Genomic DNA, 16,159 nt, shown 5'->3' with positions numbered 1-16,159 from the left:
ATGGGATTGATTCTCAAATAAGAAAACAAAAATCAAGACACTGTACCTAAATGAATGGATCTGTATTGTCTTATCTTTCTTGAATAAAAACATGGTTTAAAAGAAATCCATGTTTTTTTCTTCATTCGACACAGCAGGAAAGATTGGAGAGTTACAGGGAGAAATGCATAACCAATGCATGTGATTTATGCAACTTCCAATGTGTGGAGTCTGCAGCTAAATAAAAAAAAAAAGGTTGTTTATATAACCAGCCACAACAGGCTTATTTATGAAAAAACACAAAATCAACTTTTTTTTTAAATGCTCTTTATTCTTTTCTTAATACATGGATTTAGTTTCTTTCACAAATTTAAACATTGCACAAAATCTCATAAGGCTGTCACATTGTAAGACATTGGGAAGAATAAATCTGACCTTGTATATTATAAATTGATTGTTATATAATCTGAGATCCTTGCAAAAATTGTATTAGAGCCAAAATACTTTTTTGGGAAACCCCCAAAAAACACCTCTAGACTCCTGCATAAGTGCCATTGTAAAAGAATGGCTTGTCTGTCACACAGTGACCTACGACCTCAGGTGTCCATCTCTGGATCTTGGGCTTGCCGTCCTGTCCCGGCCGGACAATGATGGTGCTTCTGGAAGACAACGAAGGGTCTTCATCGAAGAAGTTGAAGGGCCGCAGGAAGAAGCCCACTGCGTTGCCGGGTGTTGCCGTGTTGGGGATGTCTTCTGAATGAGGCACATGCAGGAAGCCCACTGTCACCCAGGCTACCAGGTCCTGCACAAAGGAGAGCAAACATTACATGACAAGTTTTAGAATACGACACATTACAGGTGGGGTTTATACTTAAAAGTGCAAACAGAAGAAAATGTCAGCATTCGTGAGTTACCATCATGGTGAGTGACCAAAACTGATGAACAGATTCTTTTAGGAAGAGCAAAGATAAACCAATGACGTAACCTCTAAAACACCCCCACCCCCGCTTGTAAACCACAGTTTTAGGAATCCATTTAACACATCACAAAGGATGCTGTCCATTAGTGGATTGTGACTCATGCACCAGTACAAAAGGGGGCATTTAGCCTGAATCATCACTAACCCCCCAAAACTCAAAAACCATGTAACAATATTGTGATTGAATTGTTACCGGAGTTGGTGATCATAAGATGCTATTGTATCATCTAATAACGTTCTGGATAGACTTATGCTCACAGATTTTGAAGTAATTGATGCTTGTTGACAGTGTTAATTCAGTGTGCCGATGTGCAATAGGCACAATGACTATTGTTTCTCATACTTATTGGGGGAATGCTGTTCTACAGCATTCCACCTATTGTTATTCGGTTCTTTATTAGTGGGAATGCTGTTCAACAGCATTCCAACTATTGTTATTCGGTTCTTTATATACTTCTTCTTCTTCTTATTGGGGGAATGCTGTTCTACAGCATTCCACCTATTGTTATCCTGTTCTTTATTTATTCTTCATTGGGGGAATGCTGTTCTACAGCATTCCACCTATTGTTATTCGTTTTTTTATTAGTGGGAATGCTGTTCAACAGCATTCCAACTATTGTTATCCTGTTCTTTATTAGTGGGAATGCTGTTCAACAGCATTCCAACTATTGTTATCCTGTTCTTTATTGGGGGAATGCTGTTCTCTCCTCCTACATTCTTCCACCTACAGACGTGATTCAAATTTTAAAATGTTCAGAAAATATTCAGCTATTCGGGGTCTACTTTTCAGTTTGATATCTTTAACAGTTTTTGTAAAAAAGCTGTTTAAGTTTAGTGATCATTTCAGGAAATTTTATCGATTAAACAGGGTGTGTATTGCGCTGCTTAGAGTGGATGATGTCATAGCTAGAGGGTGAAGCTTCGAAAAAATTATCTTTGTCACTTCTCAATAAATTGTTCTCACGCCCACAATATCTACTTGTCATACACAATTTATACATCAAAACGTAGGTATTTTTGTCTAGTTTCAGAAGATCTGCTCAGTTATGCAATACGTCTCATACTTTTGGCTCAGCGAACTTCCAAATGACAAGATATCCATTTCTTTCTTCATTGGCTCCAATGTTAAAACTCGTGGATATTTCCCCGCCGAAACACTGAACGACCCACTTTTGAAATCGCTGTTATAAGCCACATATTTACGTTTATCCATATAAATTTTTATACCGATACGTTCACAAAGGCCGTGGTGCTCGTGCTCGGATCACGTCATTTGACTGATAGCAGTTATCGTATTTCCACTGTGAGGCTTTGTTTGAGAGCTCGCTCTCAGGGACTCTGAATAGCTGAAGCACAGCACAGCTGACAGATTCAGCAGGTGTTGCTCATCAACTTGATTACAGACATCAATGCAGGTTTATAAACATATCCACTGGCCATTGGTTACCATGACAACACTTTCACAGACACACCCAGATACTACAGGCTACAGGCCTCCTTCCATCTCTCTCTTTCCCTCTCTCTCTCTCTGTCTCTTTTTCTTTACCTCTGCCTCTCTCTCTCTTTCTCTCTCTCTTTTTCTCTCTCTCGCCTTCTCTCTTCATCCCTCCTTCTCCATCCCTCTCTTCCCCCCTCTCTTCCTTTCGCTCTCCATCTCTTTATTTCCCTCTCTATCCCTCTCTCTCTCTCTACCCCCCTCTCTCTCTCTTTCCTTCTCTTTCTCTCTCTTTGTCTCTCCCTCTCAGACCTCACAATATTCTACATATTTTGTCATTTTTCAGCTTTTAAAGCCAACAGTTCAGTTTAGCGTCAACTTTTAGCTTTTTAATGAAATTCATACTTCTTCAAACGATTTCCACTTTTTCTACTACTCTCACTACTTCAACTACTACAAACATTCACTGGCCAGTCGTTACCATGACAACAGATACACACCCAGATACTACAGGCAGGAATATGAACTTTAGTCTGTTTTCTCTCTTCTATTCTCTTGTTCTGGTCTGTCTGTCTGTCTTCTCTCTTCTATTCTCTTGTTCTGGTCTGTCTGTCTGTCTTCTCTCGCTCCCCCTCTCTATCTCTCTTTTTCCATCTGCCTCTCTCTCCCTCTCTATCTGTCTCTCTCTCTTTCTCTCTCTATCCCTCTCTCTCTCTTTTTCTTTCCTCTCTCATCCCTCCTTCTCCCTCCTGTCTCTACTCCCCTCTCTTCCTTTCTCTCTCTCTCTCACTCTCTTTCCCTCTCTCTCTCTGTCTCTTTCTTTCCCTTTGCCTCTCTCTCCCTCTCTATCCTCTCTCTCTCTCTCTCTCTCTATACCTCTCTCTCTTTCCTCTCTCTCTCTCTTTGTCTCTCCCTCTCCTTCTTCTCTCTCTTTGTATTTCCCTCTCTCTCATCCCCCTCTCTCTCTCCCCCTCTCTCTCATCCCCCTCTCTCTCTCTCCATGTCCCTCTCTCTCTCTATTTCCTTCTTTCTCCATCCCTCTTCCCTCCCTCTCTCCTCTTCTCACTTTGTGTTTCTTTTTCTTTTTGCTTGCTCTTCCTTGTTCCTGTTTTTCGCTTTGCTCCTTTAACGTATTTCACCTCTTTTTCAACTATTCTCACTATTTCAACTTCTTCTTACAGATTTCAGCTATTCATCCAGTTAGCTTTTAGCAGTTCAGCTATTCAGCATTCCCAACGCATTTTCCTCAGAGGAAATGCATTTTCGAAGTTAGTGGAATGCTGTTCAACAGCATTCCAACTATTGTTATCCTGCCTTTTTTGTAGTGAATGCTGTTCAACAGCATTCCAACTATTGTTATCCTGTTCTTATTAGTGGGAATGCTGTTCACCAGCATTCCAACTATTGTTATTCTGTTCTTTATTATTTGTTTCTTATTATTCGCGACGCTTTTTGGCTCTCTGTAACGCTCTGCATACTTTCACCTATTTAAACCATTCAACTTTTCAAATGTTCAGCTATTTCCAGCTAATGATGGGGCTTCTTCAACTTTTTTCTACTATTTATACTTTTTAAAATTTTAAGCTTTTTAACACTTTTTTAACATTGAAGTGAATGAGAGCAGCCTTCAACTCCTTAAAATCTTCTTCCGCTCCCAAAATTTTCCGCTCCTTCCATACTTTTCACCCCCACAGACGCCCCAACAAACTTTAAAATGTTCACAAGATATTCGTCTATACACTTTTTCAGTTTGATTTTTTTTAAAATTTATAAAAAAAGTATATGTAACACTTTTGCAAAAAAATAAAAATTAAGACATTTTAGTAACGTAATATGTTTTTCCCCTTCTCTCTCAAATTCGGGGGTTACCATCTTACGCCACAATCTTGCTTGGCATACACAATTTATACACCAAAACGTAGGTATTTTTGTCTAGTTTCCAGAAAATCTGCTCCAGTTTTGTGATACGCCTTACTTTTGGCTGGTTGAGCTTCAAATGACAAGATGTCCATATCGTTCTCCATTGTCCAATGTTAAAACCGTGGATATTTCCCGCGAAACACTGAACGAACCACTTTTTGAAATCGCTGATATGACCACATTTTTACGTTTATCCATACATTTTTATACCGACACGTTCACAAAGGCCTTGTGGTGCTCGGATCACGTCATTTGACCGATAGCAGTTATGGTTTTTCCACTGTGAGGCTTTGTTTGAGAGCTTGCTCTCAGTTCGGAAGCGCGGTGTTACAGGAGACATATTAAGACCAGGTGCTACGTTATCAGATCAAAGATAGTTTATAAACTGGACAGGGCGCTTAGTAACCATGACAACCCTTTCACAGACAGTCTACTGATTACTCCAGGCTTGCTGTAGGAGTCAACTAACTAGACTAACTATGATCATCAGGCTACATCATTTGTGTTCCACTTCTGTCTGTCTGTCTGTCTCCTTATCTGTCTGTCTCCTCCCTCCTTTCTCCCTCTTTCTATGCCTCCCCCTCCCCTTTCTCTTTTTCTCTGTCTTCCTCCCTCCACTGTTCCCCTCTTTCCTTCCTTTAGTCTCCCTCCCTCTGTCTCTCCATCCCTCTGTGTCTCCCTCCCTCTTTCTCTCCCTCCCTCCATCCTTCTCAATGTCTCTCTCTTCCATCACTCCTTCTCTGTCTGTCTCTCTCTCCATCCCTTCCTCTCTTTCACCCTCTCTCCCTTCCTTCTTCTGTCTCTCCCTCGTCAGGGTCTTTGTGATTTCATCCATGTAGTAGGCCGCCGTTTCTTTCAGCCAATATATCCACCTCTCAGCTCTTTAGGGTCATGCTTGTTTGTTCTACCCAATGGATATGGCTGATAATAATACAAAGTCTTTAAACTTTCAGCCTTTTTTAGGCAATTTTCAGTCAAAGTTGCTGTCTTTTCTTTCCTCTCCTCTCTTTCCTCTCCTCTTATCTTTATTCTCTTTCTCTCTCTTCTCGCGTCTCTTCTCTCCTGCTCTCCTTCTTCTCTCTTTCTCTCTTTCCTCTCTTTCTTCTTGTTCAGACCCATTCTTTTCACCTAATATATTTCACATCTCATCTCAGCTAGATTGATGCTTTTCGTTCTATGCAGTGTATATCTGATAATAATAAAAATATTTCTTCTTTTTTGTACTCTCACTTTACAGTATTACAGTATTAATTTGTTTCATATTTCTGCATATGTGATCTTATCAGTTAGGAAAATCTACTCAGACCTCACAATGTTCTACATATCTTGTCATTATTCAACCTTTAAGCAAAACAGTTCAGTTTAGCATAAACTTTTAACTTTTAATGAAAGCTCATACTTTATAAACGGATTTTTTTTCAACTATTTTCACTATTTCAACTTCTTCTACGGATTTAAGCTATTCGACCAGTTTTAGCTTTTAGCAATTCAGCTATTCAGCATCTCACGCCATTTTCTGCAGTAGAAATGCATTTTCTAGTTCTTCATTTTATTATTCAGTACCGTTTTGGTTTCTCGTAACTTCTGCATACTTTCACCTATTTAAACCATTCCACTTTTTCAAATGTTCAGCTCTTTCAGCTAATGATGGGACTTCTTCAACTTTTTTCTACTATTTATACTTTTTAAAATATTCTGCTTTTTAACACTTTTTTTAACATTAAAGTCAATGAGAGCGCCTTCAACTCCTTCAAACCTCTTCCTCTCCCAAAATATTCAGCTCCTCCATACTTTCACCTACAGATGCCAAACAAACTTTAAAATGTTCACAAAATATTCAGCTATCCAAACGTATCTTTTCAGTTTGATATCTTTACAGTTTTGTGAAAACAGCTGTTTAAGTTTAGTGATCATTTCAGGAAATTTTATCGATTAAACAGGGTGTATTGGCTTCGTTTAGAGTGATGACATCACAGCGAGGTGAAGCTTCGAAAAAATTATCTTAGTTCTGTCAAACTGCTCTCACGCCCACAATATTTACTTGTCATACACAATTCATACATCAAAACGTAGGTATTTTTTGTCTAGTTTCAGAAGATCTGCTCAGTGTTGTGATACGCCTTTTACTTTTGGCTGGTTGAGCTTCCAAACGACAAGAGTAACACAACTCCCGCCATTCACTCTCCTGTATAACTTTCTTTGCATTTCCGCGCAAACGCACCAGCGAACCACTTTTAAATCGCTGATATGACCACATTTTTATGTTTATCCATATAAATTTTATACCATTACGCGCACAAAGGCCTTGTGGTGCTCTGCATGACGTCATTTGACCGGATAGCAGATTATGGTCAGTCTGAGGCTTTTGTTTGAGCGTTCTCTCAGTGTTCGGCGGCGCGTGGGCTACAGGAGACATTAAGAGCAGGTGCGGTCGTAGGATCAAAGAGATGTTTATAAACATGGCCCCCGGGCCCTTAGTAACCATGACAACCCTTTCACAGACAGTCTACTGATTACTCCAGGCTTGCTGTAGGAGTCAACTAACTAGACTAACTATGATCATCAGGCTATATCATTTATGCGGTCCACTTCTGTCTGTCTGTTTGTCTGTCTGTCTGTCTCCTTATCTGTCTGTCTCTCCCTCCCTCTGTCTCTCCCTCCCTCCTCTTCTCAATCTCTCTCTCCTTCCATCACTCCTTCTCTGTCTCTCTCTCTCTCTCCTCCCTTCCTCTCTCACTCCCTCCTGTCTCACTCTTTCTCTATGCCTCCCTCCCCTCTTTCTCTTTTCTCTGTCTTCCTCCCTCTTCTGTTTTCCTCCTTCCTTCCAGTCTTCCCCTTCCTTCTCCTCCCTCTGTCTCTCCCTCCCTCCATCCTTCTCAATCTCTCTTTCTCCATCACTCCTCTCTCTCTTGCCTCCTTTCCTCTCTCACCCTCCTCTCTCCCTTCCTCCTTCTGTCTCTCCCTCCAGGGTCATTTGTGATTTGTGATTTCATCCATGTATATTATGTTATATATGTTTCTTTTCAGGCAATATATCCACCTCTCAGCTCTTTAGGGTCATGCTTGTTTGTTTGCCCTAATGAATGGATATGGCTGATAATAATACAATGTCTTTAAACTTTCAGCCTTTTTAATCAATTTTAGTCAAAGTTGCTCTCTTCCTCCAATGTTTCTATCTTTCCCTCTTTTCTCCTCTCCTCTTTTTCTCTCTCTCTCCTTCTCTCTTTCCTCTCTTTCTTCTTGTTAAGCCCCATTCTTTTCACCTAATATATTTCACATCTCAGCTAGATTTATGCTGTTTCTGATAATAATTAAAATATTTCTTCCAGCTTTTCTAACAAGCTCTTCACTTATGTAGGTAATGCAGTTTAGCTTCCAACTCTGAAATTTGCCAGATGTTTCAGCAGTGCAGTGCAATGCATTTGAGCTTTAAGATTTTTCATACAATTTGTTTCATATTTCTGCATATGTGAGTCATTATCTGTTAGAAAATCTACTCAGACCTCACAATGTTCTACACATTTTGTCATTATTCAACCTTTAAAGCAAACAGTTCAGTTTAGCGTCAACTTTTAGCTGTTTAATGAAATTCATACTTCTTAAAACGATTTCCACTTTTTCAACTATTCTTCAACTTCAGCTAAAGACCTCACAATGTTCTACATATTTTGTCATTTTTCAACTTTTATAGCCAACAATTCAGTTTAGCGTCAACTTTGAACTTTTTAACGATTTCCACTTTTTCAACTATTCTCACTATTTCAACTTCTTCTTACAGATTTAAGCTATTCATCCAGTTAGCTTTAGCAATTCAGCAATTCAGCATTCCCACGCATTTTCTGCAGGAAATGCATTTTCTAGTTTATTGGGGGAATGCTGTTCTACAGCATTCCACCTATTGTTATTCTGTTCTTTATTATTCTTCGCTTTATTATTCCGTACGTTTTTTGGCTCTCTGTAACTTCTGCATACTTTCACCTATTTAAACCATTCAACTTTTCAAATGTTCAGCTATTTCAGCTAATGATGGGACTTCTTCAACTTTTTTTCTACTATTTATACTTTTTAAAATGTTAAGCTTTTTAACACTTTTTTTAACATTGAAGTGAATGAGAGCAGCCTTCAACTCCTTAAAATCTTCTTCCGCTCCCAAAAATTTCAGCTCCTTCATACTTTCACCTACAGACGTCAAACAAACTTTAAAATGTTCACAAGATATTCAGCTATCCAAACTTATCTTTTCAGTTTGATACCTTTTACAGGTTTTGTTAAAAAGGTGTTTAAGTTTAGTGATCATTTCAGGAAATTTTATCGATTAAACAGAGTGTATTATGCGGAGTTAGAGTGGATGATGTCATAGCTAGAGGTGAAGCTTCAAAAAATTATCTTAGTCCCTTCTTCAACACTCTCACACCCACAATATCTACTTGTCATACACAATTTATACATCAAAACGTAGGGTATTTTGTTTTAGTTTCAGAAAATCTGCTCAGTGTTGTGATACGCCTTTACTTTTGGCTGGTTGAGCTTCCAAACGACAAGAGTAACACAACTCCCGGCCATTCACTCTCCTGTATAACTTTCTGCATTTCCGCGTAAACGCGTACGAACCACTTTTTAAATCGCTGATATGACCACATTTTTATGTTTATCCATATAAATTTTATACCATTACGTGCAAAAAGGCCTTGTGGTGCTCAGGATGACGTCATTTGACCGATAGCAGTAATAGTTTGGGCAGTCTGAGGCTTTGTTTGAGAGCTTGCTCTCAGTGTCTGAAGTGCGTGCGGCGTACAGGAGACATTAAGAGCAGGTGCGGTCGTGAACAGATCAAAGAGATGTTTATAAACATGGCCCCCAGGCCCTTAGTAACCATGACAACCCTTTCACAGACAGTCTACTGATTACTCCAGGCTTGCTGTAGGAGCCAACTAACTAGACTAACTATGATCATCAGCCGGCATTTATTGCCTCCACTTCTGTCTGTCTGTTTGTCTGTCTGTCTCCTTATCTGTCTGTCTCTCCCTCCTCTGTCTCTCCCTCCCTCCATCCTTCTCAATCTCTCTCCTTCCATCACTCCTTCTCTGTCTCTCTCTTTCCCTTTCCTCTCTCCCTCCCTCCTGTCTCACTCTCTTTCTCTATGCCTCCCTCCCTCTTTTTCTTTCTGTCTTCCTCCCTTCTGTTCCCCTCCTTCCTTCGCTTCCCTTCCTCTCCCCTCCCTCTGTTCCCTCCCTCCATCCTTCTCAATCTCTCTCTCCACCACCACCCTCTCTCTCTCTGCCTCCCTTCCTCTCTCACTCCCTCTCCCTTCCTCCTTCTGTCTCTCCCTCCAGGGTCATTTGTGATTTTTGATTTCATCCATGTATATTATGTTATATATGTTTCTTTTCAGGCAATATATCCACCTCTCAGCTCTTTAGGGTCATGCTTGTTTGTTCTACCACCAATGGATATGGCTGATAATAATACAAAGTCTTTAAACTTTCAGCCTTTTTAATCAATTTTAGTCAAAGTTGCTCTCTTCCTCAATGTTTCTATCTTTCCTCTCTTTTCCCTCTCCTCTTTTTCCCTCTCTCTCTCCTTCTCTCTTTCCTCTCTTTCTTCTTTGTTAAGCCCCAATTCTTTTCACACTAATATATTTCACATCTCATCTCAGCTAGATTTATGCTGTTTCTATATCTGATAATAATAAAAATATTTCTTCCAGCTTTTCTAACAAGCTCTTCACTTATGTAGGTAATGCAGTTTAGCTTCCAACTCTGAAATTTGCCAGATGTTTCAGCAGTGCAGTGCAATGCATTTGAGCTTTAAGATTTTTCATACAATTTGTTTCATATTTCTGCATATGTGAGTCATTATCTGTTAGAAAATCTACTCAGACCTCACAATGTTCTACACATTTTGTCATTATTCAACCTTTAAAGCAAACAGTTCAGTTTAGCGTCAACTTTTAGCTGTTTAATGAAATTCATACTTCTTAAAACGATTTCCACTTTTTCAACTATTCTTCAACTTCAGCTAAAGACCTCACAATGTTCTACATATTATTTTTATTTTTCAACTTTTTATAGCCAACAATTCAGTTTAGCGTCAACTTTGAACTTTTTAACGATTTCCACTTTTTCAACTATTCTCACTATTTCAACTTTCTTCTTACAGATTTAAGCTATTCATCCAGTTAGCTTTAGCAATTCAGCAATTCAGCATTCCCACGCATTTTCTGCAGGAAATGCATTTTCTAGTTTATTAGGGAATGCTGTCTCAATCCACCTATTGTTATTGTTTTTATTATTCTTAGTTTTATTATTATTCCGTACGTTTTTTGGCTCTGTAACTTCTGCATACTTTCACCTATTTAAACCATTCAACTTTTCAAATGTTCAGCTCTTTCAGCTAATGATGGGACTTCTTCAACTTTTTTTCTACTATTTATACTTTTTAAAATATTCAGCTTTTTAACACTTTTTTTAACATTAAAGTCAGTGAGGCGCCTTCAACCCTTAAAATCTCTTCCGCTCCCAAAAGATTCAGCTCCTTCATACTTTCACCTACAGACGCCAAACAAACTTTAAAATGTTCACAAAATATTCAGCTATCCAAACGTATCTTTTCAGTTTGATATCTTTTACAGTTTTTGTGAAACAGCGTGTTTAAGTTTAGTGATCTTTTCAGGAAATATTATCGATTAAACAGAGGTGTGTGGCTTGCTTAGAGTGATGATGTCATCGTCAGGAGTGAAAGCTTCAAAAAAATTATCTTTGTCCCTTCTCCTAAACTGCTCTCACGCCCACAATATCTACTTGTCATACACAATTTATACATCAAAACGTAGGTATTTTTGTCTTGTTGGAAAAGCATCTGCTCAGCGTTGTGATACGCCTTTTTACTTTTGGCTGGTTGAGCTTCCAAACGACAAGATGTAACACAACTCCCCGCCATTGACTTCCTGTATAATCTCTTTGCATTTCCGCGCCGAAACGCACGGAACCACTTTTTAAATCGCTGATATGACCACTATTTTGTGTTTATCCATATAAATTTTATACCGATTACGTGCCCAAAGGCCTTGTGGTGCTCAGATGACGTCATTTGACCGATAGCAGTAATAGTTTGGCAGTCCGAGGCTTTGTTTGAAGCTTGCTCTCAGTGTTCGAGTGCTGCGGTTGCTACAGGAGACATTAAGAGCAGGTGCGATCGTTAACAGATCAAAGAGATGTTTATAAACATGGGCCCAGGCTCTTAGTAACCATGACAACCCTTTCACAGACAGTCTACTGATTACTCCAGGCTTGCTGTAGGAGTCAACTAACTAGACTAACTATGATCATCAGGCTAGATCATTTGTGTTCCACTTCTGTCTGTCTGTCTGTCTGTCTGTCTGTCTCCTTATCTGTCTGTGTCTCCCTCCCTCTGTCTGTCCCTCCCTCCATCCTTTCTAATCTTCTCCTTCCATCACTCCTTCCCTCCTTCTCTTCTCTTCTCTGTCTTCCTCCCTCCTCTCTTCCCCTCCTTCCTTCCTTTAGTCTCCCTCCCTCTGTCTCTCCCTCCCTCTGTCTCTCCCTCCCTCCATCCTTCTCAAACTCTCTTTCTGTCCTCTTCTTTCCTCTTTCTGTCCTCTTTCTTCTTTCTTTCCTCTTTCTTCTTTCCTCTTTCTGTCCTCTCGCTCTCTGTTCTCTTTCCTCTTTCTGTCCTCTCGCTCTCTTTCCTCTGTCGTCTTTCTGTCCTCTTCTTTCCTCTTTCTTTCCTCTTTCTTTCCTCTCGCTCTCTGTTCTCTTTACTCTTTCTGTCCTCTTTCTGTCCTCTTTCCTCTTTCTGTCCTCTTTCTTCTTTCTGTCCTCTCGCTCTCTTTCCTCTTTCTGTCCTCTTTCTTTCCTCTTTCTGTCCTCTCGCTCTCTGTTCTCTTTCCCCTTTCTGTCCTCTCGCTCTCTTTCTGTCCTCTTTCCTCTTTCCTTCCTCTTTCTGTTCTCTCGCTCTCTGTTCTCTTTCTGTCCTCTCGCTCTCTTTCTGTCCTTTTTCCTCTTTCTATCCTCTGTTCTCTTTCCTCTTTCTTCTTTCCTCTTTCTTTCCTCTCACTCTCTTTCCTCTTTCTGTCCTCTTTCTTCTTTCCTCTTTCTGTCAGTAAGAGCGGTGTTTCAACTATTCTTCAGCTTCAGCTAAAGACCTCACAATGTTCTACATATTTTGTCATTTTTCAACTTTTATAGCCAACAATTCAGTTTAGCGTCAACTTTGAACTTTTTAATGATTTCCACTTTTTCAACTATTCTCACTACTTCAACTTCTTCTTACGGATTTGAGCTATTCATCCAGTTAGCTTTAGCAATTCAGCTATTCAGCATTCCCACGCATTTTCGCAGGAAATGCATTTCTTGTTAGGGGAATGCTGTTTCTGTATCATTCCACCTATTGTTATCCTGTTCTTTATTTTTTCTGCTTATTGGGGGATGCTGTTCTACAGCATTCCTACCTATTGTTATGGTTCTTTATTATTAGGTAGATGCTGTTCTACAGCATTCCACCTATTGTTATTTCTGTCGAGCCATTTTCTTTATTATTCTGCTTCTGCTTATTCCCTCTTCCATTTGTTTTTGGCGCTCTCGTAACTTCTGCATACTTTCACCTATTTAAACCATTCAACTTTTCAAATGTTCAGCTCTTTCAGCTAATGATGGGACTTCTTCAACTTTTTTTCTTTTTCTACTTTTCCTTTTTTTTTCACCCTTCATTGCCTTCCACCTCCTCTTCTCGTCTACCCTCCTCCCTTCCACTATGCTCCAATTCTTTATTCTCTTTTCATCTATTCCTTTCCTTCCTTTCCTATATTCCATTCCATTCTTTCGTGGGGGGCCTCCTTCCCTTCCTTCCACTACTCCACCCCTCCTCTCTACCATTCCTTATTCATCCTTCCATCTTCTCTTCGTTGTCCCCTTCCTGCTTCCTCCATTCCTTCCTATGTCCATTTCCTTCCACTTTTCCTTTCCCTCCTTCTTTCCCCTTTTCATTTATCCATATTCCATTCCTTTACATCCATTTATTCTTCCGGTTTATTTCACTCTCCTTCTTGTTTTTCCATTTTTCGTGTTCCATTCCTTTCCGTTTCTCCACTTTCCTTCCTTTTCATTCCTTCCTTTCCTTATTCTTTGTCTTTTCCATGTCTCCCTACTGCTCTTCACTGTCTCTACTGTACACTCTTTGTCCTCTCCTCCTTTCTTTCCTCTTCGCCTTCCTTCCATCCTTCTTCTATCTCTCCATCCCTCTTTCTTTCCCTCTTTCTTTCTTTCTTCTTTCCTTCTCTCTTTCCTCTTTCTGTCCTCATTCTCTTTTCCTTCCTTTTTTCTCTTTCCTCGTCCTCTATCTTCTTTTTTCCTCTTTTCCTCTGTCCTTTTCTTTCCTCTTTTCTTTCTCTTTCTGTCCTCTTTCTCTCTTTCCTGTCCTCTTTCCTCTTCCTATCCTCTTTCCTCTCCTCTTTTCCCTATCCCTCTCCTTTTCTTCCTTCTCTTTCTTCCTCTTTCTTCTTTCTGTCCTCTTTCTCTGTCTCTTTCTTCTCTTTCCTCTTCTTCCTGTCCTCCTCTCTTTCCTCTTTCTTCTCTGTCCTCTTTCCTCTTTCTTCTTTCTTTCTTCTTTCCTCTTTCCTGTCTCTCTTATCTTCACTTTCCTCTGTCCTCTTTCCTCTTCTCTTTCTTTCCTCTCTTTTCCTCTTTGTCCTCTTTCCTCTCTTTCTTTTCCTGTCCTCCTCTTTTTCTTTCCTCTCTTTTTTTCTTTCTGTCTCTTCTTTCCTCTTTCTTCCTCTTTCTTTCCGTGTCCTCCTCTTTCTGTCCTCTTTCTGTGTCTTTCTCTCCTCTTTCTTTCCTTTCTCTTTCTCCTCTTTGTCCTCTTTTCTCTGTTCCTCTTTGTCCTCTTTCCTTTCCTCTCTTTCTGTCTTCTTTCTCTTTCCTCTTTCTGTCTCCTTTTTTTCTTCTTTCCTCGTTCCTCTTTTCTTCTGTCCTCTTTCTTTCTCTTTCTGTCCTTCTTTCTTCTTTCTCTCTTTCTCTTTCCTCTTTCTGTCCTGTTCTCTTTCCTCTGTCCTCTTTCTTCTTTCTTTCCTCTTTCTTCTCTTTCTGTCCTCCTGTCCTCTTTCTTCTTTCTTCTTTCTTTCCTTTTTCTTCTCTTTCTTCTTTTCTCTGTCCTCTTTCTTCTTTCTGTCCTCTTTCCTCTGTCCTCTTTCCTCTTTCCCTGTTCTCTCTTTCTTCTTTCCTCTCTCTCCCTCTTTCCTCTTTCCTTCCCCTCCCTCTTTCCTTCCTTCTCTCTTTCTTCTCTTTCTTCTCTTTTTCTGTCCCTCTTTTCCTCTTTCTGTCCTCTTTCCTCTTTCTGTCCTCTTTTCTCTCCTTTCTGTTCTCTTTCCTCTTTCTATCCTCTTTCTTCTTCCCTCTTTCTTCCTCTCTCTATCTCTTTTCCTCTTTCCTCTTTCCTGTCCTCTTTCTTCTTCCTCTTTCTGTCCCTCCTTTCTCCCTATCCCTCTTTCCTCTTTCTGTCCTCTTTCTTCTTCCCTCTTTTTTCTGTCCCTCTTTTCTCTTTCCTCTTTCTTCTTCTTTCTATCCCTCTTTCTTCCTTTCTTTCCCTCTTTCTTTCCTCTCTTCCTCTTTCTTTTCTCTTTCCTTCTTTCCTTTCTTTCTCTCTCTCTCTGTTGTCTTTCCTTTCTGTGTCTTCTTTCCTCTTTCTTCTTTTCCTCTTTTCCTTCCCTCTTTTCTTCTTTCTTTCCTCTTTTCCTCTTTCTATCTCTCTTTTTCCTCTTTCCTCTTTTCCTTTCCCTCTTTTTCTTTTTCTTTTTCTCTTTCTTCTTCCTGTCCTCTTTCTTCTTTCCTCTTTCTTCTTTCTGTCCTCTTTCCTTTCCTCTTTCCTCTTTTTTCTTTCTTGTCTTTCTTCCTCTTTCCTCTTCCTCTTTTCTCTTTCCTCTTTCTTTTCCTTTTCTTCTCTGTCTGTCCTCTTTGTCTCTTTTCTTTTCCTCTTTCTTCTTCTCTTTCCTGTTCCTTGTCCTCCTTTCCCTCTTTCCTCTTTCCTTTCTTTCTCTCTTTGTCCTCTTTCTTCTTTCTTTTCTTTCTTTGTCCTCCCTGTCCCTCTTTCCTCTTTCCTCTCCTCTTTCTTTCTTCCTCTCTTTCTTCTTCTCCTTGTCTTCTTTCCTCTTTTTCTCTCCTCTTTCTTCTCTTGTCATTCTCTTTCCTCTGTCTTCTTTCTCTTTCTCTGTTGTCTGTCTGTGTGTCGGATTCCTTCCATATTTTGTGTGTGTGGTCCATTCCTTCTTCACTATTCCATTTTCTGCCATTTTCTCCGTTATTCCTTCAGCTTCCTCCATCTCCATGTCTTCTTCTTCCTTCTCCTCCTCCTCCGTGTCATTTGTCTTCTGTTCGGATTCGGTCTCGGTCAATATATTCCATTCCTCCACTTTCCTTGTCTGTCCTTCTCCTTGGTTGTGTCCATATTTTTAGTTGGGATCCACCTCATTCCTCCATGCTATGTCCACAAATATTTCTTCCTTGTCTGTATTTTATCCACCTCGTCGTTCCTTGTCCTCCGTCATTCTGGCTTGTGTTATCCGTTCACCACTGTTCCTCAGGGCTCATGTGTGGGTCAGTGCCTCCATCAGTCCTGGGTGTCCATGTGTCCACTGGGTCTTCCTGGGTCCTCCATCCTCTTTCCCTCTCTCTCTCTCTCTCTGTCTCTTTTCTTCCTGCCTCTCTCTCTCTCTCTTTCTCTCTTTCTCTCTCCGTCCATCAGCCTCCTCCTCTCTGTCCTCTCGTCCACTCCTTCTCCTTCCCTCTCTCTCTGTCTCTCTCTCTCTCTCTTTTTCTCTCTCGGCTTCTCTCCGTGGG

General features: G+C 40.0%; 2 protein-coding genes across 2 annotated transcripts in view; one reads left to right on the top strand and one right to left on the bottom strand.

The window, feature by feature from the left end:
* scospondin (subcommissural organ spondin) overlaps window positions 1-16,159 on the top strand; it is a 204,355-nt gene that overhangs the window by 105,143 nt on the left and 83,053 nt on the right.
* Window positions 497-16,159, bottom strand: part of LOC120552004 (amiloride-sensitive amine oxidase [copper-containing]-like) — a 54,507-nt gene continuing 38,844 nt past the window's right edge. The window contains 1 exon segment of the mRNA XM_039789614.1: window positions 497-781. Coding sequence (XP_039645548.1) covers window positions 512-781 — 270 coding nt within the window. The 3' untranslated portion in view covers window positions 497-511.

This window comes from Perca fluviatilis, chromosome 22 (assembly GCF_010015445.1).
Source record: "Perca fluviatilis chromosome 22, GENO_Pfluv_1.0, whole genome shotgun sequence".
Classification (NCBI taxonomy): Eukaryota; Metazoa; Chordata; class Actinopteri; order Perciformes; family Percidae; genus Perca; species Perca fluviatilis.
The sequence above is the reverse complement of the archived record's forward strand: the minus strand, read 5'-3'. Positions and strand labels throughout refer to the sequence as shown.